Source organism: Salmo salar, chromosome 15 (assembly GCF_965601325.2).
Source record: "Salmo salar chromosome 15, fSalSal1, whole genome shotgun sequence".
Taxonomy (NCBI): domain Eukaryota; kingdom Metazoa; phylum Chordata; class Actinopteri; order Salmoniformes; family Salmonidae; genus Salmo; species Salmo salar.
In genome coordinates, this window is record NC_138305.1 from 84,579,222 (window position 1) to 84,604,977 (window position 25,756).

General features: G+C 41.3%; 1 protein-coding gene across 2 annotated transcripts; it reads right to left on the reverse strand.

Moving 5' to 3' along the window:
* Window positions 1-7,299: 7,299 nt before the first annotated feature.
* Window positions 7,300-24,993, reverse strand: tmco4 (transmembrane and coiled-coil domains 4). 2 transcript variants are annotated; one of them, XM_014145725.3, is made up of 14 exons: window positions 24,636-24,992; window positions 23,949-24,099; window positions 21,938-22,112; window positions 21,693-21,720; window positions 21,453-21,582; window positions 20,978-21,075; window positions 17,664-17,807; window positions 17,374-17,493; window positions 16,927-17,091; window positions 16,074-16,210; window positions 13,396-13,480; window positions 13,006-13,123; window positions 12,600-12,717; window positions 7,300-9,230 (listed from the first exon to the last, which is right to left on the reverse strand). In XM_014145725.3, the coding sequence occupies exons 1-14, from the start codon at window positions 24,685-24,687 to the stop codon at window positions 8,673-8,675; spliced, it is 2,079 nt and encodes a 692-aa protein (XP_014001200.1). In that variant the 5' UTR covers window positions 24,688-24,992; the 3' UTR covers window positions 7,300-8,672. The 2 variants fall into 2 exon arrangements, with proteins under 2 accessions (XP_014001200.1, XP_014001201.1); XM_014145726.3 differs by lacking the exon at window positions 17,664-17,807 and having other exon boundaries at window positions 24,636-24,993.
* Between the last annotated feature and the right edge of the window lie 763 nt (window positions 24,994-25,756).

Consider the following 25,756-nt stretch of genomic DNA (forward strand, 5'->3'; position numbering starts at 1 on the left):
ATTGAGCTCCAATATTGAATTGTAAAAGCCTGTTATATTAAATGAAGTGCCCCTTTAATATAGACCACATGGAGAATTCAATAAATCTGATTTTTAAAATACTTTTCATATTCAACATCCATGTCCCTCCATGGACTCTCTGTGACTTCTGGAAGATTTTAACCCACTTAACCCCAAAATGTCTCCAAGTTTTCACCATCATAGCCCTAGTTATTTGGTTGCTTTGACAAAGTCATTCATGAAGATTGTTATTTATTCATGTGATTAGTGATTATTTTAAGGTCAACCCTGTTACGTGAACTGAACTCTCATTTTAATAAGGTGAAACTATTGCTTTTTAAATAAAAAATAAAAAAGAAACATTGAACATCTTATAGTCAAATCATAGTGGGTGGGTTACAGTGCCTTCAGAAAGTATGCATACCCCTTGACTTATTCCACATTTTATTGTGTTACTGCCTGAATTCAACATTTATTTACAAAACGAAAACATGTTTTTTTGAAATGTTAGCTAATTGATTGAAAATGAAATACATATGTATTCATACCCCTGAGTCACTACTTTGTAGAAGTACCTTAGGTGGCGATTACAGCTTTGAGTTGCCTTGGGAATGTTTGTATTAGCTTTGCACATCTGGATTTGGTGATTTTCTCCCATTCTTCCTTGCAAATTTTCTCAAGCTCTATTAAAATAGATGGGGAGTGGCGGTGAACAGCAATCTTCAAGTCTTGCCACAGATTTTCAATGTGATTTCAGTCTGTGCTTTGGCTGGGCCACTCAAGGACTTTCACATTCTTGTTCTGAAGACATTCCAGCATTGCCTTGGCTGTAAGCTTGGGGTCATTGTCCCGGTGGAACGTAAATCTTCGCCCACAGTCTAAGGTCGTTTGCACTATGAAGCAGGTTCTCATCAAGGATTTGCCTGTATTTGGCTCCATTCATTGTTCCCTCTATCCTTACCAGTCTCCCAGTCCCTGTTGCTGAAAAGCATCCCCATAGCATGATGCTGCCACCACCATGCTTCCTGGTAGGGATGGTGTTAGACGGGTGATGAGCTGTGCCTGCTTTTCTCCAGACATAGCGCTTTGCGTTCAGGCCAAATAGGTACATTTTTGTCTCATCAGACCACAGAATCTTTTGCCTTATGCTCAGAGTCTTTCACATGCCTGTTTGCAAATTCCAGGCGTGCTGTCATGTGCCTTTTTCTCAGGAGTGGCTTCCGTCTGGCCACTCTCCCATAAAGCCCAGATTGGTGAAGTGCTTTAGAGATTGTTGTCCTTCTGGCAGGTTCTGGGTAGTCCCATATTTTTTCAATTTTCCAATGATGGTGACCACTGTGCCCTTGGAAACTTTCAACACACTAGAAATGGTTTTATATCCTTCCCCAGATATATTTACATTTACATTTAAGTCATGCCTCATCACAATTATATGTCAGAGATCTACAGACAGTTCCTTGGACTTCATGGTATATTTTGTGATCTGACATAGTCAACTGTGGGACCGTATATAGACAGGTGTGTTTCTTTCTAAATCATGTCCAAAAAAATTGGCCGCAGTTGGACTCCAATCAAGTTGTACTGACATCTCAAGGATGATGAAAGAAATTTGAAGTATCATAGCAAAAGGTTGTGGATACTTATGTAAATTAGATTTCTATATTTCATTTTCAAATACATTTGCAAAAATGTCTAAAAACATGTTTTTACTTTGTCATTATGGGGTATTGTGTGTACATGGGTGAGAAAAAAACAACATTTAATACATTTTGAATTCAGGCTGTAACACAACAAAATGTGGAATAAGTCAAGGGTTATGAATACTTTCTGAAGGCACTGTAGGTAAGTGTGTGTTTGTGAGTGTGAGTGTTGGCTTAGCCACTTTGCACTCGTTGATCTCCCCTCTATTAAAGTGAGGTGGGCAGCTGAGGAATTGACACACTGAATACATTTTCTTACATCCATTAAAATAAAAGAAACTGAATAGAGTGAAATAAGTGAAAGACAGTTTAAGATGAAAGATGGGAAAGAGCTTGAAATTCAGAAATGAAACGATTAAAAAACATCTGAAAGAGACAGAGGGAGGAGAGACGATGGCGCCTGTTGAAGGCAAAGTGGTTGCTAGTTAGAATAAATGGCACAGACCTTGCATTGTATTTATGTAGTCAAGGGCCTGCGTCTCCACTCCTGAGATTGAGTGCCAAGGACAGTAATTCATAACAATGTTGTTCCACGCAGAGACATTTCAATGTATTCAGCAACACGTCACATCTCTTTCAATGTGATAATTACATCTTGTTAAATGCAAGCGTTAACTTTTTTCAGACTCCTCGACAATATCAGGCCAAGGATGCATCTAAAGTGTGTCATCTTCTGCTCTTGAAAGCAATATGGTGGAAGCTATAGTTTATTTTCTTTCGCCACTCCAATTATAAAACCTAAGTATTTACATGGTAGCTCTTAGGTACAGAGTAAGTGCACATTGTTACACAATACTTACAGCTATTTATACCCGTTTGCTGTTTCTACATAACGAATTTTCTATGCATTAGATTTGTACTCACCCTGGAATTATTGTTTTAATTCCATTTAGTTAATTTGAAAATCCTTGAAAATGTGCATGCCGCAAACGTGTGTAACAGTTAAGAATCATGTAACAATGTGGACCTAGCTACCATGTAAATTTAAATACCTAGGATTTGGACACATTGTGATGCAGTCCTCGTCTCGGACTGCCCTGTCTGTCCCTCTATCCTCAGTTGTCAGTGAACAGCGAGCGGCGGCTGGCCCACAGGCAGGGCCGGAGGGCAGTGAAGGCCAGTCTGACCCTGGGAGTCCTGCTGGGCCTCTTCTTCAGCGCCTGGCTGCCCTTCTTCATCACCAACATAGCCCAGGTCAGTGGCTCAGACTAGGTGAGACTCTGGATTAAAGGGATAGTTCAGTGATTTAACCAATCCATCCCTTTAATGTCAAGCTTTGAAGAGTATACATGTTCTCCTGAAATTCTAGTGAAATCTCAATTTCCAAACTTGCACTTTACGTCCAAGTTAATAAATGAAATTGGCTTATAAGATGCGTAATCAAATCTGGCCATTATTTTTTCTTTATCAATGATATTGTGCCTTGTTGCTGTAAACTTTTAGATTCAAAGGACTCTCTTATCTTAAATCGAGGGATTTTCAGGAAGAACGATGAGCCAAAACACTATGGGATCAGCTAGCTGCTCTGAGCTGAGACTAATAGAAATCTTTAAATTGGTTGCTGCTCATCTTCTCAGGGTCGAAATTTGCAAACCACAAGCACACAGTATATTGTCTATCTGTTCTCCTTATGTTCATTGTGTACAGCCTATTCATTGAAATTAATTCCCTGTATTACAGAACCTAGATCACATAAATTCAATGCCTGATGCATCGTCTTATAGCAATTAAGCTCCCCTTTGTCTGTGCTCTAACTCTGAGGTTACCTTATTCCTCTGACTGGGAAAGGTGTCAGCTCAGTGTGTAACATAAAAGGATTTAATCTAAATTGGTAATTATTGTTTTCCTGCTTTCAGGCTTTCAATGATCCAGTCATTTCATTTCCCATCTGTGTCCTTCACTTCACTCCTCCAGAATATAGCCAACAGAGGTTTCAGTGTGTCTGCCGTCCTCCCCCCTCCCTTCACACTCCATGTGGTATGTGAACACCCCCTCCCTTTTTTCACTTTCTCACTCCCTGCCTCCTTCCATCTTGATAAGATAGGACACTTTCCTCCAACAGCAGTCTCCTCCCTCTCTCTCTGATATGCCATTGTGAGCCAGTTTCTCACCCTTCTATGGGTTATGTCCCTAATTTACATATATATGTTCTACTCAGGCCCAATTACAGTAGCTGTACACTGACGAAAAGAGCATTTGAAATAATATTTGCTGTTTTACCTCTTATTGGCTACATATTTCCATTGGATACAAACTGTGCCTATCATAAGTATTGACCCCCCCACCTGGATTTCTTCACATTTTGTGTTACAAAGTAAAATAAATATATAAACATATAAATATATATATATATATTGAATAGATAAGCATTCATCCCCCGAGTCAATACAAAAAATACACCTTTGGCAGCAATTATAGCTGAGTTTTGGGGGGTTAAGTCTCTAAGCTTTGCACACCTAGATTGTGCAATACTTGCCCATTATTCTTTTCAAAGATTGTTCAAGCTGTCATACTGTGCAGCTGTATTCATCGACCTGGCCAAGGCTTTTGACTCTGTCAATCACCACATTCTTATCGGCAGACTCAACAGCCTTGGTTTCTCAAAATGACTGCCACGCCTGGTTCACCAACTACTGCTCAGACAGAGTTCAGTGTGTCAAATCGGAGGGCCTGTTGTCCGGACCTCTGGCAGTCTCTATGGGGGTGCCATAGGGTTCAATTCTCGGGCCGACTCTTTTCTCTGTATATATCAATGATGTCGCTCTTGCTGCTGGTAATTCTCTGATCCACCTCTACGCAGACGACACCATTCTGTATACTTCTGGCCCTTCTTTGGACACTGTGTTAACTAACCTCCAGACGAGCTTCAATGCCATACAACTCTCTTTCCATGGCCTCCAACTTCTCTTAAATGCAAGTAAAACTAAATGCATGCTCTTCAACCGATCACTGCCCACACCTGTCCGCCCGTCCAGCATCACTACTCTGGACGGTTCTGACTTAGAATATGTGGACAACTACAAATACCTAGGTGTCTGGTTAGACTGTAAACTCTCCTTCCACTCACATTAAGCATCTCCAATCCAAAATTAAATCTAGAATCGGCTTCCTATTTCACAACAAAGCCTCCTTCACTCAGGCTGCCAAACATACCCTCGTAAAACTGACTCTCCTACCGATCCTTGACTTCGGCCTTGTCATTTACAAAATAGCCTCCAACACTCTACTCAGCAAACTGGATGTAGTCTATCACAGTGCCATCTGTTTTGTCACCAAAGCCCCATATACTACCCACCAATGCGACCTGTATGCTCTCGTTGGCTGGCCCTCGCTTCATATTCGTCGCCAAACCCACTGGCTCCAGGTCATCTATAAGTCCTTGCTAGGTAAAGCCCCACCTTATCGCAGCTCACTGGTCACCATAGCAGCACCCACCTGTAGCACGCGCTCCAGCAGGTATATTTCACTGGTCACCCCCAATGCCAATTCCTCCTTTGGCCGCCTTTCCTTCAAGTTCTCTGCTGCCAATGGCTGGGATGAACTGCAAAAATCACTGAAGCTGGAGACTAATATCTCCCTCACTAACTTTAAGTACCAGCTGTCAGAGCAGCTCACCGATCACTGCACATAGCCCATCTGTAAATAGCCCATCCGACTACCTTATCCCCATACTGTTATAATATGTATTTTGCTCCATTGCACCCCAGTATCTCTACTTGCACACTCATCTTCTGCAAATCTATCACTCCAGTGTTTAATTGCTATATTGTAATTATTTCCCCACTGTGGCCTATTTATTGCCTTACCTCATTTGCACACACTGTATACAGACTTTTTCTATTTTATTATTGACTGTTTGTTTATTCCATGTGTAACTCTGTGTTGTTGTTTGTGTTGCACTGCTTTGCTTTATCTTGGCCAGGTCGCAGTTGTAAATGAGAACTTGTTCTCAACTAGCCTACTTGGTTTAAAAAAAAAGAAAAAAAAAGGACTGTACTTTTGTTTGTGTGTACCTCTGTGTTGTTGTTTATGTCGCACTGCTTTGCTTTATCTTGGCCAGGTTGCAGTTGTAAATGAGAACTTGTTCTCAACTGGCCTACCTGGTAAAATAAAGGTGAAATTGTAATTTATTTTTTATGTAGTAACCCAAAAAGTGTTAAATCAAAATATGTTATATTTCAGATTCTTCAAATAACTACCCTTTGCCTTGATGACAGCTTTGCATACTCTTGGCATTCTCTCAACCAGCTTCATGAGGTAGTCACCTGGAATGCATTTCAATTACCAAGTGTGCCTTGTTAAAAGTTAAATTATGGAATTCCTTCCCTTCTTAATGAGTTTGAGCCAATCAGTAGTGTTGTGACAAGGTAGGGGGTATACAGAACATATAACTATTTGGTAAAAGACCAAGTCCATATTATTGCAAGAACAGCTCAAATAAGCAAAGAGAAACGACAGTCCATTACTTTAAGACATGAAGGTCAGTCAACACGGAACATTTCAAGAACTTTTAAAGTTTCTGCAAGTGCAGTCGCAAAAACCATCAAGCTCTATGATGAAACTGGCTCTCATGAGGACCGCCAAAGAAATGGAAGACCCAGAGTTACCTCTGCTGCAGAGGATAAATTCATTAGAGTTAACTGTCTCAGAAATTACAGGCCAAAAAAATTCAGCATCAACTGTTCAGAGGAGACTGCGTGAATCAGGCCTTCATGGTTGAATTGCTGCAAAGAAACCACTACTAAAGGACACCAATAATAAGAAGAGACTTGCTTGGGCCAAGAAACACAAGCAATGGACATTAGACCGGTGGACATTTGTCCTTTGGTCTGGAGTCCAAATGTGAGATTTTTGGTTCCAACCACTGTATTTGTGCGACGTGGTGTGGGTGAACGGATGATCTCTGCATGTGTATTTCTCACCGTAAAGCATGGAGGTGGTGGTGTTATGGTGTGGGTGTGCTTTGCTGGTGACACTGCTGTGATTTATTTAGAATTCAAGGCACACTTAACCAGCATGGCTACCACAGCGATATGCAATCCCATCTGGTTTGGGTTTAGTGGGACTATCATTTGTTGTTCAACAGGACAATGACGCAACACACCTCCAGACTGTGTAAGGGCTATTTTACCAAGAAGGAGAGTGATGGAGTGCTGCATCAGATGACCTGGCCTCCACAATCCCCCGACCTCAACCAAATTGAGATGGTTTGGGATGAGTCGGACCGCAGAGTGAAGGAAAAGCAGCCAAAAAGTGCTCAGCATATGTGGGAACTCCTTCAAGACTGTTGGAAAAGCATTCCAGGTAAAGCTGGTTGAGAGAATGTCAAGTGTGTACAAAGCTGACATCAAGGCAAAGTGTAAAATATATTTTGATTTGTTTAACACTTCCTTGGTTACCACGTGACTACGTGTTATTTCTTCACTATTATTATTGTAGAAATAGTCAAAATAAAGAAAAACCCTTGAATGAGTAGGTGTTCTAAAACTTTTGAACCAGTAGTGCATGTGAATTTAATAGTTTTTATTTTTAATAACTAGCAAAAATGTCTAAAAACCTGTTTTTGTTTAGTCATTATGAGGTATTGTGTGTAGATTGATGAGGTTATTTATTTATTTAGAATAAGGCTGTAACGGTCTGAATATTCTTTTTTCATTCATTTGTAAACATTTATATAAAAAAAGTTGTGTGTAGATCGGTGACCCCCTATAAAATTCAATCCCACTTTGTAACACAACAAAACGTGAAAAAAAATACAAGGGGGGTGCATACTTATGATAGGCACTATATTTCCGACAAGCTACATATTTTTGATAAGAATATTTGTTTCACAAAATCTTAAATGTTGTGTACATACTGAACACAACCCCAATGCCTGTCTGTTGCCCTCTCTCTCACCTGTCAGGCGGTATGCGAGTGTGTTCCCCCGGCCCTCTTCGATGCCATCACTTGGCTGGGCTACTGTAACAGCACCATGAACCCCATTATCTACCCGCTGTTCATGCGTGACTTCAAACGGGCCCTGGGGCGACTGCTGCCCTGCTGCTCTACCCGCTCGCCCCGCAGACCCTCGCCGGAGCTCTCCCTCTGCAACTCTGGTGAGCCCAACCTGCCCACAGCAGAGCCCCCCTCCCTGGCTTCTGATCCCCGACAGCCCACCGCCACAGACACCGTCAACTTGTATGACGCAGAGCATGCTGGGATTGAGCTGCCCTTGCTGCTGCCCAATCAGGTGGACACGCTGGACTGAAGGGGATGATGAAGAAGAGAGCATGAACAGATGCTGTGTTACATACTAAAGTATGACCAAGAGTGGAGGATGGGAAACTTGGCTGAGGGGAAAGGTTGGTTGGAGGAAGGTGTGTCTTGTTGGGGTTGGTAGCAAGATGGAAATATTATCTAGAAGGTGTAATTTAGCATACAGGGCAGGAGTGGATGAGGAAGAGCTAGGCACTGAGAATCACTGGGTGACGTCACTGTGATAACTATAATCCCCAACAGATGGAATAATCGACCGGAGGAATTCAGGAATATAGTTAGAATTCATTCATGCTGCATTGTCTTAATATCCATAAAAGTGGGGGATGTCTATAATTAAATGTTTTGTAATGAAATGTTTTTAAATTTACATCCTGCCTACATAAAACCGACAATACTTTAACACACTATACATTATGCAACACTATTTTTTCTTCAGATTAACTGGTAAATGAAATGATTGACAAAACTTAGACTGCCATAGTTAAATAAAAAAAATAAAAAAGCCCTTAAGGAGTTCACATGTTCATGACTAGTTCAATTAAAGACTTTTTCTTTTAGATTTGTGGTACTGACGCCTTAGCTGAGTGTTCTGGCACCTGAGTGTGCTGTGAAGGTAAAGGAGGTCTTTCTACACACGATTGGGATGTTGTTGGTAATTCAAGTTGAGAAGAGGCAGACAAACTGCAGTGAGGCAGTTGGTCCTGTAACCTCCTATGTCCGCCTGTTTGGTCCCATGTGCTTGTGCTCGGAAGTCCAGCGTGTGTCCTCCCAACTCCAGGACGTGTGTTCAGTGTCAGACTCTGTCCCCTCCACTCCCTCCCCCCATTCCTCCTCCAGGTCTTTTCCCCATCCATCAAACTCTAGATGGGAAGGTGCACCGTTGTCCTCATGGGTGGCATTCCTCTCAGAACTCTGTTGCAGGTTACCCTCAAGAATGTTTTCAGTTGAAACAACATCGATCTCGTTTAGCGAGTCCAATAGATCTGATATGTCGGGGATATCCCAACCGTCTCCCATATCCTCTTTTTCCTCCAGCTGCCCTCCCTCACCCATGCAAGTCTCATCTGCTCCAGCCGAAGCACCAACCAGTTTTTGCTCTTCAGCCACGTCCCCTTGTACTGATTGGACCATGGCTATGTCCAGTATTCTCTCGGTCATAGTAAGTGGTTGAAGAGGTCCGCCCCCAGCTCCTGGAACTTCTCTGGTAGGCACGCCCACTGCTACGAGGATGGTATCCATCTGACGCATGTAGTCCAAGTGACCTTTCACCTAAAAGAAGGGGAGGGGGGGTTAAAATCATTTGAGTATGTGCGAAGAAGGAAAATTGGGCTTTGTAGACACATTTTCACCCTTTTACCGCTGGAAATTAAAAACATACCGTGGGCTTGTTTTAATACCTGGAAATTACGTTACACTTTTGATTTCACGCCGTGGTAACTGAATAGAGTGGCCATAAAGTGGCCATGAATAGGCCACTTTATAACCCGCAAACGTAGAGTTCCATCATTTCCATTCAAACACTAGGGCCAGGACAATACCAGTGTCGCAATATTTTTTCATGGCAAAAATGAAAACACGAAGCAGACCAAACTCTGGTCCTCTAAAAACCTGCTGTATGTAAAATATTGTGTGCTATAGCTTGGAAAATAAATACATGTGCTCTGGATAACAACATAATGATTTAATGATGCTTTGTGTTTTGTTTCCTTGCCACGATACTGGTATCATCCCGACCCTATTCAACACATGTCAAGGTAATGCTCTCAAAGTTGTCCTTTGTGCATTGCCTAGTTAAGTAAAGGTTACATTTAAAATAAAATAAAAATCTACCATCATGATTTTCTGTCAAAGGTTGTCTTTTCATATGACAAGTCCATGGCTGAATACCTAAGCCTGGCTGTGAATTGACAGTACAAGCTGCAGTTACCTTAACATAGTTTTCCTTCAACTTGAAATAAATGGTGTATTATGAATACATGTCTATTATGTTATAGTAATAAAAGGTTTTAGAGAGACAGTATTGGCAAACAAGAAAAAGTACAAGGTTACCTGACACCAACTAAAATGTACTATTGAATACAGCCATTGTGTAGCTAGAAGTCTTCTCAACCTTCAGTCTGCTGAAAAACTCACGCAATCAATGCCTCCCGGCAGCTCAATAGTAAACGTTTTCAGATCTCAATAGCTTGGCCTCTAACTCCATTCCTAAGGCCGTGGAGGCATTGAGGCCTGTAGCATCATGAAGCTACAATGGGCGTTTAGAGGATGAAAGGATCACACCTGATCAACACCTGTGATTTCTTTATGCCTCTCTCTAATGTCAATATGCCTTGTCTACTGCTGTCTTGGCTAGTTTTTACGGTTTTATTTCACTGTAGAGCCTTCAGTCCTGCTCAAAATGCCTTAGATAGCTCTTTCGTCCCACCCCACACACATGCGGAGACCTCACCTGGCTTAACTTGTCCCTCCAGAGACAAAACCTCTCTCATTATCACTCAACGCCTAGGTTTACCTCCACTGTACTCACATCATACATCATGGCAAAAATGAAAACACGAAGCAGACCAAACTCTGGTCCTCTAAAAACCTGCTGTATGTAAAATATTGTGTGCTATAGCTTGGAAAATAAATACATGTGCTCTGGATAACAACATAATGATTTAATGGCTTTAATGGCAATTCTATGGCTGGCCATCCTTTCCACCTGGCTATTATCTGCCACAATTGTTGCAACCCCGATTACTAGCCTGTTCAACCTCTCTTTCGTATCGTCTGAGATCCCTAAAGATTGGAAAGCTGCAGCGGTCATCCCCCTCTTCAAGGGGGAGACACTCCAGACCCAAACTGTTACAGACCTATATCTATCCTACCCTGCCTTTCTAAAGTCTTCAAAAGCCAAGTTAACAAACAGATCACCGACCATTTTGAATCCCACCATACCTTCTCCGCTATGCAATATGGTTTCCGAGTTGATCACGAGTGCACCACAGCCACGCTCAAGGTCCTAAACGATATCATAACCGCCATCGATAAAAGACAGTACTGCGCAGCCGTATTCAATCGACCTGGCCAAGGCTTTTGATTGTCAATCACCGCATTCTTATCGGCAGACTCAATAGCCTTGGTTTCTCTAATGACTGCCTCGTCTGGTTCACTAACTACTTCTCAGTTAGAGTTCAGTGTGTCAAATCGGAGGGCCTGTTGTCTGGACCTCTGGCAGTCTATGGGGGTGCCACAGGGTTCAATTCTCGGGACGACTCTTTTCTCTGTATATATCAATGATGTCGCTCTTGCTGCTGGTGATTCTCTGATCCACCTCTACGCAGACGACACCATTCTGTATACTTCTGGCCCTTCTTTGGACGCTGTTAACAAACCTCCAGACGAGCTTCAATGCCATACAACACTCTTTCCGTGGCCTCCAACTGCTCTTAAATGCAAGCAAAACTAAATGCATGCTCTTCAACCGATCACTTCCCGCAACCACCCACCCGTCTAGCATCACTACTCTGGACGGTTCTGAATATGTGGACAACTACAAATACCTAGGTCTGGTTAGACTGTCAACTCTCCTTCCAGACTCACATTAAGCATCTCCAATCCAAAATTAAATCTAGAATTTTGCAACAAAGCATCCTTCACTCAGGCTGCCAGACACACCCTCGTAAAACTGACTATCCTACCGTCCTTGACTTTGGCGATGTCATTTACAAAATAGCCTCCAACACTCTACTCAGCAAATTGGATGTAGTCTATCACAGTGCCATCCGTTTTGTCACCAAAGCCCCATATACTACCCACCACTGCGACCTGTATGCTCTCGTTGGCTGGCCCTCGCTTCATATTTGTCGCCAAACCCACTGGCTCCAGGTCATCAATAAGTCTTTGCGTGGTAAAGCCACTCCTCATCTCAGCTCACTGGTTACCATAGCAGCACCCACCCGTAGCACGTGCTCCAGCAGGTATATTTCACTGGTCACCCCCAAAGCCAACTCCTCTTTTGGCCGCCTTTCCATTTCTCTGCTGCCAATGACTGGAACAAATTGCAAAAATCACTGAAGCTGGAGACTTAAATCTCCCTAACTAACTTTATACTTGCACAGTCATCTTCTGCACATCTATCACGCCAGTGTTTAATTGCTAAATTGTAATTATTTCGCCACTATGGCCTATTTATTGCCTCCCTAATCTTACTACATTTGCACACACTGTATATAGACTTTTCTATTGTGTTTTTGACTGTACGTTTGTTAAGCCCATGTGTAACTCTGTGTTGCTTGTGTCGCACTGCTTTGCTCCATCTTGGCCAGGTCGCAGTTGTAAATGAGAACTTGTTCTCAACTGACCTACCTGGTTAAATAAAGGTGAAATAAAAAATAAAAATCACCTGGTGAGTCAGTACTGCACAGTGATCTGTGAATTCTCCCTCTGCTTACACCTGGTACTTATTGACTTCAGGCAAATTATTTTGTTAAGCAGCATGTGCTAAACAACAACAGTCAGTGCAATAACAAAAGCACAATGATGCTGTGTTGGACAGAAAACAAATGGACTAAGCTGAAACCTAGTGTCATGTCATGTAAAAGCTGCCACTTTTCATTTGGAAATGACTAATTGAGGTACAATAGTCTAACTCACCACAGAAGATAGATCCACGTTGAATATGCGGCGATCATTCAAGCTGATTGGCTGAAGCCCTGCAACAGACAGCTGTGCCGACGAACCCCTGTACACGTATCCCAGTAGCCAGTCCCCTCTGACAGGTTGATGGACCAATTAATAAAAACCACAGCACCTTTGTATCATGAATATGCTACCTTTATCAATGAAGAGACTAAATAATTTCTATGCTTATTTATGCCATTCCTAGTAGATAAAGAATGCATGCATATGAAAATATTTCATGCATTTTTCTAATTTCGAAATGGTCATATAAATATTTTTAATTGACAGTAGCTCAAATTCAAAATTTGCTGTATACATATTTTGCATCACCCAGACAACAATCTCACCCCCCCAAGGTAAGATGGGATATCTTTCTCACCTGCAGTATCCATTCACTATCTTCCCAGCGACCACCTTGACCATTCTCTCCCAGGCTTGGGCGGTGCCATCTACTGGGGCACCCAATAGGACAACATCCTCCACCACGCCCTCACAACCTGAGAACATGTACAACAGGATAGAAAGAGAGAGTTTGTTAATTTGAACAGTTCTGTATTGCAGTTGTGTGTGTGTGTGGAAGCGGTGACATGTATCTGGCAAAAATCTCTCACAAAAATGAATCTTTTGATTAATAGATCAAAAGCATACCTAGATGATTCTTCAATTTCTTTTAAGGCATTTCAGTTAAATGCAACAATACAATTTGACTATTGTTAGGCTTGTTATACTATGTATAAAGTCAGGCAAGGGTTTAGTGTGTTTGCTATACCTTGATCTTTGGCAAGTTCCTGAAGGCAGAAGTAGATAACCCTCGCACCAAGACTGAAGCCAATGAGACTGACAGGACGCTTTCCCTTTAAAAAAAACAATGCTGATTTGTTGACACAACAAACATCATGACACAGGCTTTCAAAATCCAGATAATTGTAAACATCTACAGCAAAAAATCTATAAAATCTAACTTTAGTTGTATAAGGACATGTTCATTGTAAAACCTTCAATGTGAATGTTCAAATTCCAATGACAATTACAGCTAGAGCTCAGCGATATGGCATAAAAATCTGGATTTAGTTTTAATTTACAGGATTTTCACGATATTTTTACATTTTGTAACATTTTTACACACTGCATTTCAAACAGTCTGCAATAATCTAATGAATTCAGTGCTTGTGAAATTATACCTAGGATAAATAAGCCTTCCACAACCATAAGACCCACAAAAATAATTGTATTATCAAAATGGTTTAAACCAGCTTTTTTGCAAAAATCACTGATCTGGCTATGAAAATGCCCTTTTTGTCTCAATTTAACCAGAACCATGCATAATGCACATTCACTAATAACGACTAACTTCTTGTAGCAGGCATTTAAAAAAATACCAGGTCTCAAACAATCTCTCAAGCACAAGCCCACGTGTTCTTGAGTAGCCAGCTCATCTTTATATTTCAAGTAAGCCAAATTAGCAACGTTGTCGATATATTTTGCGAGTTTTCATACCCCTCCAGCAACTTGTATTGGTAAAAGATTCTAGCAACAAATTCAGCTACTTTTCAGGCTGCCTTTCGGGAGTTATGACACCAAGGGTTACTACGGTTTTGAAAAGCATTAAACTTTTCCCACTCAATTCTGCCACAAACGAGAGCAGGAGAAACGGTCTGTGCAACAAAAATTACAGCAACTGCGCACACACAGGTGTAGAAGCACAAGGGGTGGGGGTGAAAATCTAAGTCCGGGACCGCAGCAAGGCAAATTGGTGCTGTGACGTCGTCACGAAAAAACATAATCTAGCGACAAATCAAGGAGCCAATAGCAGATCTCACTGAAAAATACCTTTATTTAACTAGGCAAGTCAGTTAAGAAAAAAACAAACATTATTTACAATGACGGCCTACCCCAGACGACGCTGGGCCAATTGTGCACCGCCCTATGGGACTCCCAATCACGGCCGGATGTGATACAGCCTGAATTCGAACCAGGGACTGTAGTAACGCCACTTGCACTGAGATGCAGTGCCTTAGACCGCTGCGCCACTCCGGAGACTAATGCACACTGCTTGCTAGCTAACAAGGTAGAACAGTTGAACTGTTATGAACACACCCCTCTGTCCGTCTCCAACTGTTTGAACAGCATGCTAGCCTGTCCACTTTGTTCAAACTGAGCATTCATTTTCCAGAATCAATGTTAATTGATGCTCCTGTTTTAGTAGTGTGTTCTGAGTGCAATTTCAGGAGTTGAGACAGAAAAAGGGCATTGTTAGCAAGGTTATGTTCTTTTAAAGTAAAATAATGTCTCAATGTCTTTCGGTGTCCATATGACCTATTCTGTTGGACCAAACCTCAAATGCAAATAGCAAGTTGAAACAGTTTGTCACAGAGGAAGAAGTGATCTCTCTTCTTTGTTGTTGTGAGTGGCAGGGGCTTGGTGTGTGTAAATGGGAAGGTGCACAGTCACAGCAGAAGAAGTGAAGGAGACGAGACAAAAAGACATGCGAACAAGTGGACATTAACGCTCATACAAAAATTAAATAAAACTCCATTATTTCATTTATTTATTTCAAATACGTCTCACATCATTTTTATTAATTTGATGTATCGCCGAGCCCCAATTACAGCTACAGTGTCTCCGTAATTATTTGGACAGTGAAGCATTTTTTCTTCTTTTGGCTCTATACTCCAAAAGTTCGAATTTGAAATCAAACAATGACTATAAGGTTAAAAGTGCAGACTGTCAGCTTTAATTTTAGGGTATTTTCATCCTTATCGGGTGAAGGATTTAGAAATTACAGCAGTTTTTGTACATCAAAGTATTGGTACAAATTCACTTGTGTAGTAAAAAGTTAAGTATATGTTCCCATATTCATAGCATGCAATGACTACATCAAGCCTGTGACTCTTTGTTTTGGTTGTTTCACATGATTTTGTGCCCAACAGAAATGAATGGTAAATAATGTACTGTGCCATTTTGGAGTCACTTTTATTGTAAATAAAAATAGAATATGTTTCTGAACACTTCTACATTAATGTAGATGCTACCATGATTACAGATAATCCTGAATGAATTGTGAATAATGATACACAAGTGAATTTGTCCCAATACTTTTGCTCCACTGGGGGGGGACTATGTACACAAAGTGCTGTAATTTGTAAACGGTTCACCCATAATGGGTGTAAAGACCCTCAAACTAAAGGTGACAGTCTGCACTTTAACCTCAGTCATGGTTTGATTTCATATCCATATCTTTGAAGTATATAGCCAAAAGAAGAAAAAAAATGCTTCACCGTCCCAATAATTATGGAGGGCACTGTAAATCTATATTTCATCCATCCTTAAACGTATTAGTATTTACTTATGTAATTAACAAGAGATCCCCGTTTCAACGGGATTGAATCCTACTGAGCGGTCATGCTGGTGTGTGGTGGCAGCTGTTATCAGTAGTGAGAAGCGTACCTGCTGCCTACTCCTCAGCACCTGGGCTAGGTGTTTTCCCACCTCAGCTGAGCGACTAAGACACACAGACCAGGGATTGTCTATAACACTGGCCACCGCAAGCAGAGAGGCAGGCCACATAAGCGCAGTCACAATACCTAGACAAGGACAAGTAGGAGAAAGAGCTTCTCAGTAGTGGAGGGTTACTAGGCTATCTATGAGACTGGAGGACAACACTCAATTTAGGATGCTGGTTGGAATTCAACAATCAATCAAACTTGCTATATTCATGGAAAAAGTTTTACCTTAAACAAAAATGTATTTAGACATTGTTTATACAGTGCAGGGTTAATTGAATGAGGGGCATGTTCAAAGTTAGTCCTTGAACTCCTGGGTGAAACCAAAAATAATTCTCAATGGTGTAGCCTACTACAAAATCCCATTCAACCAAACAAAGGCTAATTTAACTCAGTCACATTGCTTGCATATAACCTCACATGGCCCCTTATTTCCACCAACACAAATATCAAAGGAACCCTCAGGCTTCTTTCTAACAGCTGTTGCCGACGTTCTATCAGACAAGCCTCCGCATCACGACGTGTCATCCCTATTGATGGCATTTTCAGCACAAGATATTGTAACCCATAAAAATATGCCTCCCCTTGACAAGATCAACATAAGATATCATCTGTTCAACCAGCTTCTCTGAATGTATCCCTCGCCATGTCTTCCCTCTCATTTCAATGCAATGTCTGTCTAAATAAAATAAATAAAAACGTGTACAATTTAGTGGAATTCCACTCTCCATTTTTTTAAAAACAACTAGCCAGGGGTGAGGCATGTTCTGATGGGGAGGAGTGGTGTGATTACCTACCTGACAGCACGGTATACTTGAGGGCCTCCTGGGCCACCATGCTGACCAGGCCGTCAAGAAGAGCAGCCATGGTGGAACCCAGGTCCCTAAGGAAACGAGACTCCCACACCAGACAGTACTGCTCCCCGCACGCACCCAGACTGCACCAAGGAGCCTGGAACGAACCTGAGGGTGGGAGAGAGGACAGGAAGCGAGAGTTCAGCAAAGTGGATACCAGTAGGTGTGCGTCCCATGAAACTATTAGTTGTAATAGTGATGGACACCAATATGGAAAATCTATATCAGTTGCATTTTTTTGAATTCACTACCGATATCATATGGGTTTATGAATAACATTGCAACTTCCTGTTCCGTCAAGATTCTCCTACATTTTGCCTCCATGGGTTTGTAAAGTATGTACAGTAGATGACCTTGGTAGTTTTTAAGTGGTAGTCAGTGCTCACTCACTGTATTTTCCAGTGCACAGCCAGCCAGTCACAGCCACAGTCAGGTGTAGGTGCTTCCCTGAGCTCAGTGGCAGAAACTCAAACTCCTCTATTGCTCCCACCCGCTTATTCATCTTATAGCCTAGCGAGAAACAGAGAAAGAGCGAGTGAGACAATAAGGTAAACGATCATAGGAAAGAGATTCTGATCTCAAACAAAAAATGTAAAAAGTAGACAAACTATCTCCAATCAAAAAGGAGACCAACTATCTTCATACACTGCCAAAGCCCCTTCATCTCCCAGTGATCTCACCAGTTAAGCCAGCCCCTGCTGCTCCAAACAGGGAGGCCATGATGGCGATGCCAGTGGCTGAGCCCAGAACAGCCGCCCCTCCAGCCCCAAGTACGGCCGATGCCCCCGCCGCTACCAGTGGCGCCGCCAACCCGCCCGTCACACCTACAGTTGAAGTTGGAAGTTTAAATACACCTTAGCCAAATACATTTAAACTGTTTTTCACAATTCCTGACATTTAATCCTAGTAAAAATTCCCTGTCATAGGTCAGTTAGGATCACCACTTTATTTGAACAATGTGAAATGTCAGAATAATAGTAGAGAATGATTTATTTCAGCTTTTATTTATTTCATCACATTCCCAGTGGGTCAGAAGTTTACATACACTCAATTAGTATTTGGTAGCATTGCCTTTAAATTGTTTAACTTCTTATGGATGGTGGCAGTATTGAGTCGCTTGGATGACTGATGTGCCCAGAGTAAACTGCCTCCTACTCACTCCCAGAAACTAAGATGTGCATATTATTAGTAGATTTGGATAGAACACACTCTGAAGTTTCTAAAACTGTTTGAATGATGTCTGTGAGTATAACAGAACTCATATGGCAGTCAAAAACATGAGAAAAAAATCCAACCAGGAAGTGATTTGTAGTTTTTCTATCTAATCCCTGTTCAAACTACAGTGTCTGGGGTCATTTTGAACTTCCTAAGGCTTCCATTGGCTGTCAACAGCCTTTAGAAACTTGTTTCATGCGTCTCCTGTTACTGGGCAGAGAATAGGAGCTCAGTAAATCAGTGGACTGCCTGGGAGCAGTGAGTTGTTTACTGCGCGAGCACGTTTGGCGCACCGCTCCTTCTTTTTCTTCTGTAATGAATACGCTATTGTCCAGTTGGAATATTATCGACGAATTATGTTAAAAAGACCCTAAGGATTGATTGTAAACATCATTTGACATGTTTCTACAAACAGTAATGGAACTATTTGACTTTTTGTCTCTTGTTTTACGCTCACGCGTTATGCCTTTGGAGAGTGATCTGAACACATGAACAAAACGGAGGTATTTGGACATAAATATGGAGTATTTCGAACAAAAAGAACATTTCTTGTGGAAGTAGGAGTCCTGGTAGTGCATTTCGACTAAGATCAGCAAAGGTAAGGGAAGATTTATAATACTAATTCTGAGTTTAGTTGACTCCAGAACTTTGCTGGTATCTGTATAGCTTGCTTTGATGGCTGAGCTGTGTACTCAGAATATTGAAAAATGTGCTTTTGCCGAAAAGCTATTTTAAAATCTGACACAGTGGTTGCATTAAGGAGTTGTATATCTATAATTCTTTCAATAACTGTTGTAAATTTTTATCAACGTTTATGATGAGTATTTTTGTAAATTGATGTGCTCATTCACCGGAGGTTTTGGTGGGCATACATTTTCTGAACATCACGCGCCAATGTAAAATGGGGTTTATGGATATAAATATGAACTTTATCGAACAAAACATACATGTATTTTGTAACATTGAGTCCTGGGAGTGTCATCTGATGAAGATCATCAAAAGGTTAGTAATTAATTTTAGCTGACTTTCTGTTTTTTGTGACGCCTCTCCTTGCTTGGAAAATGGCTGTGTGGTTTTTCTTGTTTAGGTGCAGTCCTAACATAATCTAATGTTTTGCTTTCGCCGTAAAGCCTTTTTGAAATCGGACACTGTGGTTAGATTAAGGAGAATCTTATCTTTAAAATGGTGTATAATATTTGTAAGTTTGAGAAATTTTAATTATGAGATTGTTGTTTTGAATTTGTTGCCGTGTACTGTCACTGGCTGTCGTCATATCGATCCCGCTAACGGGATTCAAGCCATAAGAAGTTAAAGTGGGTCAAACGTTTCGTGTAGCCTTCCACAATAAGTTGGGTGAATTTTGGCCCATTCCTCCTGACAGAGCTGGTGTAACAGTCAGGTTTGTAGGCCTCCTTGCTCGCACACGCTGTTTCAGTTCTGCCCACAAATTTTCTATAGCATTGAGGTCAGGGCTTTGTGATGGCCACTCCAATACCTTGACTTTGTTGTCCTTAAGCCATTTTACCACAACTTTGGAAGTATGCTTGGGGTCATTGTCCATTGGGAAGACCCATTTGCGACCAAGCTTTAACTTCCTGACTGATGTCTTGAGATGTTGCTTCAATATATCCTCATCATTTTACTTCCTCATGATGCCATCTATTTTGTGAAGTGCATCAGTCCCTCCTGCAGCAAAGCACCCCCACAACATGATCCTGCCACCCCCATGTTTCACGGTTGGGATGGTGTTCTTCGGGCTTACAAGCTTCCCTCTTTTTCCTCCAAACATAAAGATGGTCATTATGGCCAAACAGTTCTATTTTTGTTTCATCAGACCAGAGGACATTTCTCCAAAAAGTACGATCTTTGTCCCCAAGTGCAGTTGAAAACCGTAGTCTGGTTTTTTTATGGCGGTTTTGGAGCAGTGGCTTCTTCCTTGCTGAGCGGCCTTTCAGGTTATGTCGAAACAGGACTCGTTTTACTGTGGATAAAGATACTTTTGTACCCGTTTCCTCCAGCATCTTCACAAGGTCGTTTGCTGTTGTTCTGTGATTGATTTGCACTTTTCGCATCAAAGTACGTTCATCTCTAGGAGACGGAACGCGTCTCCTTCCTGAGCGGTATGGCGGCTGCGTGGTCCCATGGTGTTTATACTTGCATACTATTGTTAGTACAGATGAACGTGGTACCTTCAGGCATTTGGAAATTGCTCCCAAGGATGAACCAGACTTGTGGAGGTCTACAATTTTTTTTTTCTGAAGTCTTGGCTGATTTCTTTTGATTTTCCCATGTTGTCAAGCAAAGAGACACTGAGTTTGAAGGTAGGCCTTGAAGTACATCCACAGGTACACCTCCAATTAACTCAAATGATGTCAATTAGCCTATCAGAAGCTTCTAAAGCCATGACATCATTTTCTGGAATTTTCCAAGCTATTTAAAGGCACAGTCAACTTAGTGTATTTAAACTTCTGACCCACTGGAATTGTGATACAGTGAATTATAAGTGAAATAATCTGTCTGTAAATAATTGTTGGAAAAATGACTTGTGTCATGCACAAAGTAGATGTCCTAACCGACTTGACAAAACTATAGTTTGTTAACAAGATCTTTGTGGAGTGGTTGAAAAACTAGTTTTAATGACTCCAATGTAAGTAAACTTCCGACTTCAACTGTACATTAAATAATGGCATAATTTTCTAATGAGTGAGTAATAGATTTTTGGGGGAATTTCTCAATGTTGCCTCTCATACTAGCGATTGGCCCAAGTAAAAGCACTGACCAATCACAGCTCCTCCACCCACAGTGGCCAGGCCAATGAGGAGGTAACGTCGTAACTTGCGTCCTCTCTCTTTTGTCTGTCGCCGAGATGACTCCTCTCTGAGAGATAAAAGAAAGACAATCTGAACATACAGTGAGATACATAATGGTCTATAAACAATATATGTATTGGTGCATTCATATAGGCTACTCAACGACAATGTTTACAATGTGACGGAAGTACTACAGTTTATGAATACATGTTTCACCACAGGGTTATTCCATACTGAAACCAAACCAAGTAGACCATAAAGGATAAACAAACTTACTGTTGTAGTCAGTCCTGAGGCAAAGCAATGACACATAAAAGAGAGTACACAATGTAATTACCCATGCAAAAATCCCACTGCCGCTTACATAGTTAAACATTTTATCTAGTTAAACATCTTCATGACTAGGGAAGCTTGTTGTTATTCATTCTTCTCTCCCTAACTTACGCGCTCTCCACCACTCCCTCCCTCAGTCGTTCGCCCAGCGTCGCCTCAAACTCCTCCAGTTGCTGAGGGGACACTCGCAGTAGACAGCTGACATGGCGAATTAGGACTCGTGATCTGGAGTCGTACAGGCCTGTGGACAAAGTATGTTTTGGTCACATTCAGAGACATTGTTAGTACTTTATGAACTTTCCAGTTATGATTAAGGCCAACTCTACTAATTAATTAATGTAAGCTACTTACCATCTTTGACGGAAAAAGACACAAGGTCCTGTGAGTGAGAGAGAATGACACAAGGAACTTGTGAATGATCTTAGAAGTGTCAGTATGCCCAAAGCTTACTTTGTTTTGAAGTGCTGGTCAACAAACATAATAAGTTACATGCAGGACACTTGTGCAAAAAAGAAAGAGCATGGTCATATCACCAATACACTGATTAATCATTCCAGCATTTGATTGGATAGGTGCAGGGCAGTGACCGAACCCACCTGTGTGATGGGAGTGGCCCCTGCAGACAGTAGTGGCTCAGCCTGAAGGATAGAGAGGAAGGTGTCGCTGCCCTCGAATCCCAGGCCTGCCAGAAAGGCCCCCATGACGGGCATCACCGACTCGTCCAGACCCAGCCATTGCACCAGCCCCTCCAGGTACTGCTCCCGGAAACACCTGTACAACGATTAGAGGACAAAGTTTAGGCAAAGCCAGCAAGACGTTCATATTGTTCATATTCATATCAACAAATGTATTAAAAGAACCTTACAGAAGGACAACTATCTCTGCAGCACTTTTATAGCTTCTTTAATCAGAACAGTTTTCAGCTGTGCTAACATAATTGCAAAAGGGTTTGCTAATGATCAATTAGCCTTTTAAAATGATAAACTTGGATTAGCTAACACAACATGCCATTGGAACACAGGAGTGATAGTTGCTGATAATGGCCCTCTGTACGCCTACGTAGATATTCCATTGAAAAAAAAATCTGCCGTTTCCAGCTACAATAGTAATTTACAAAATTAACTTGTTTGGGGTAGGGGGCAGTATTTTCACGTCCGGATGAAAAGCGTGCCCAGAGTAAACTGCCTGCTACTCCGGCCCAGAAGCTAGGATATGCATATTATTAGTAGATTTGGATAGAAAACACTGAAGTTTCTAAAACTGTTTGAATGATGTATGTGAGTATAACAGAACTCATATGGCAGGCCCGGAAACCAACCGGGGGGCGGGGTGCAGGAGCCACCAAATACGGCGTGGGGTCATAGCCTTGTTTTGGCTGGACTCGCACGCGGGGGGCTGGGTGCACCGGGTCGGGGAGCATCTGACGTTGCCCCAACAGGCGGGCCTGTGCGTGGTGCTGGCGCTGCCGATGCAAAGGGCCGCGCTTTTTTGAAATCTGACACAGCGGTTGCATTAAGGAGAAGTTTATCTTTAATTCTATGCATAACAGTTGTATAGTTTATCAACGTTTATGATGAGTATTTCTGTAAATTGACGTGCTCATTCACCGGATGTTTTGGAGGCAAAACATTTCTGAACATTACATGCCAATGTAAAATGGGGTTTATGGATAAATATTAATTTTATCGAGCAAAACATACATGTATTGTGTAACATGAAGTCCTATGAGTGCCATCTGATGAAGATCATCAAAGGTTAGTGATTCATTTCAGCTGTATTTCTGGTTTCTGTGATGCCTCTCCTTGCTTGGAAAATGGCTGTGTGGTTTTTCTTGTCTAGGTGCTGTCATAACATAATCTAATGGTATGCTTTCGCCCTTTTGAAATCGTACACTGTGGTTGGATTAACGAGAAGTGTATCTTTAAAATGGTGTATAATACTTGTATGTGTGAGAAATTTGAATTATGAGATTTTTGTTTTGAATTTGGCGCTCTGCTATTTCACTGAGTGTTGGCGACGCTAGCGTCCCACATACCCCAGAGAGGTTAACAATGTCTACACTGTATTTCTGATCAATTTGATGTTATTTTAATGGACAAAAAATGCGCTTTTCTTTCAAAAACAAGGTTATATATATATATTTTAAAAAAATTTTTTTTAAGGAATGCAGTCCGGCTTTAAATTTACTCTTCAGAGTTGTAATAGTAGCTGATGATGCACCACCTCAATTTCGAAATTGGGTGGTGCATCATCAGTTCCTCTTGTCATTGTATACCTTAGAGATATTTATAACTTGGCTGAAATGTCCAGATCAACTAGCCCATGTCAGCTAACGTTTTTTTATTTATGTTTTTTAGCCCATAGATAGTTATAATTTGTCACTCAAATATAACATGAATACACATTAGACATGGCAAAATGTATATAATTGCAAGAATATTTGCTTTAAAACTGCAAAATTCTCTCCAACAAGAGGGGTGTGAACAGTTTGTCATGTACAGTGCATGTGCCCATAGAAATAGACGTGGCATGTGCGTCGGGGGGGATGTTCCCCAATGCTGAAAAGGGCCCGTGTGAAACAGTTTGGTAACCCCTGCAGTACAGTACCTGTTCTCAGGTCCAGGAAATAGCTGGCCCAAGGAGACCCCACAGAGCCCAGCGTAGGCAAAGCGCCCTGGTTCAGTCAGCTGCCTGCCAATCACTGCCACAGCGATAGGTTCATCCGGCCTATCTCGACCGGGTTTCTCCCCCCCTGGATCTGAAGATATTGACAGATAATGTTACTGCTATTACACATGAACAAAATGTATCATATCTTGATAAAGGTTTGATACATCTGACATATTTTCAAGAATGCTGCACTAGAACAGTCAGTGAAGGGCAACAACAAATCTACAAAAATGTGCTAACTAGCTACATGAAAAACAAATGTTCTCCTGCATCACGGAGAAACTCACTGAACCCAGGCAAAAATAAGTCCCCCCCAAAAAAATATTTAGCTACTTGCTAGTTAGGTAGCTACCTCCTTCCATACGCTGCCTCAAATGAGTACGTTCACTAACTAGTTAGACAACACAAATAAGTTAAGTGTTCTAGTTAGCTATCTAGCCAAATAAACTGGGGACTACGATACAAGTTCTCTAGCTAATGTGCACTCACTGTTCGAAACAGCTGGCGGATAGACAGCTAACGTTAGCTATGTTAAGTTAGCTAGCTTACGTTAGCTAGTTTAAGTTAACTAGCTAGATAACCCCACTTGATGTTTCTTTATAAATGCAAAACATTATCGATTACCTGGAGTCAACACTGGATTAAAACAGTGTTGTTTTGTTCTTTCCTCCTCCATTTCACTTTGTTAGCATGATGGCTCAGCTAGGTTGTTGTTATCTACTTGTGGTTGAAAGTTCAATGAACTTTTTGCAATTTGACCAAAGAGCTGACGCGTCCAAGCAAGGTCGTGTTCAAAATTGTAACGTTGAGACACAGCTTGTACAGACGTAGAACGATCTGAAACACCTCGTTCGTTCATTCAGCAAGAGTAAATGGATGGGGGGAAATTATTATATGACCCTCGATATTTATTGGAAAGGAGCTTCAAGCTCATCAACGTGCACTTTCACCATACTGTGAAGTTCATCATAACTTTTCATCTGTAGCCTAATAAACTGCACACTTTCAGTGTTGCCAACTCCTCAGTAAGGAAAGTAGCTATTGGCTGTCCTAAAAGTCGCTAAATGACGTCATCACTCAATTTGCGTAATTGGCCATGTGCATGTAATTGTGATGGATGCTGTAGGAGAGAGGAATAACTTTGTGGGAGAGACAAAAAGTGAGTAAAAAACACCCTAAATATATTTAGAACTACAAATGAACTTTCTTCTGTCGATTCTTGTTTTATTTTATGTCACAATTCCAACCCTCCTCCTTTATCCGGGCTTGGGACCGGCAAAAGTGACACAAAAGAGACACTCTGGCGGAGTTGCTTAGTTTTTTACAAAATTTGTAATTTAATTTAATTTCTTTTTTTGTTTGTTTTTTTGTTTAATTTTCTTAATTTGGTTCGGTTTTTAACCTTATGGTCCACTTAGGAGCCTACAATAAGTCACAGTAAAACATGAACATTTTTAACCATACATTTTTTTTGTATACAATCTAAATGGCCCAAGAAGAGACAATAGAAAAACTGTCAATGGCAATGTGAGAAAATTATGGGAGCTAGTCTGGCCCTAATTCAGGTTAATTGTTTTTTTTTCAGACCCCCCTCCACACACACACACACACACACACACACAGGCTGTGCTGGCTCACAGAAAGAGTGGGCCATCATCATTTTGGTCAAGGCTCTCTATGGCAGGTTCAGCAACTGAGGGAGCTGACTTAAATGAGTTAGCAGCTGATGTGCCAAAAAGCTGCAA

What these genes read in the sequence shown, in the direction of transcription:
- tmco4 (XM_014145725.3), bottom strand. Translation starts at nt 24,687, where the DNA reads ATGGAGGAGGAAAGAACAAAACAACACTGTTTTAATCCAGTGTTGACT. An exon ending in TAATCCAGTGTTGACTCCAG is followed by an intron (nt 24,100 to 24,635) that starts GTAATCGATAAT and finishes CAATATCTTCAG; the next exon opens with ATCCAGGGGGGGAGAAACCC. An exon ending in ACGTGGATCTATCTTCTGTG is followed by an intron (nt 9,231 to 12,599) that starts GTGAGTTAGACT and finishes CCCTTCTTTTAG; the next exon opens with GTGAAAGGTCACTTGGACTA.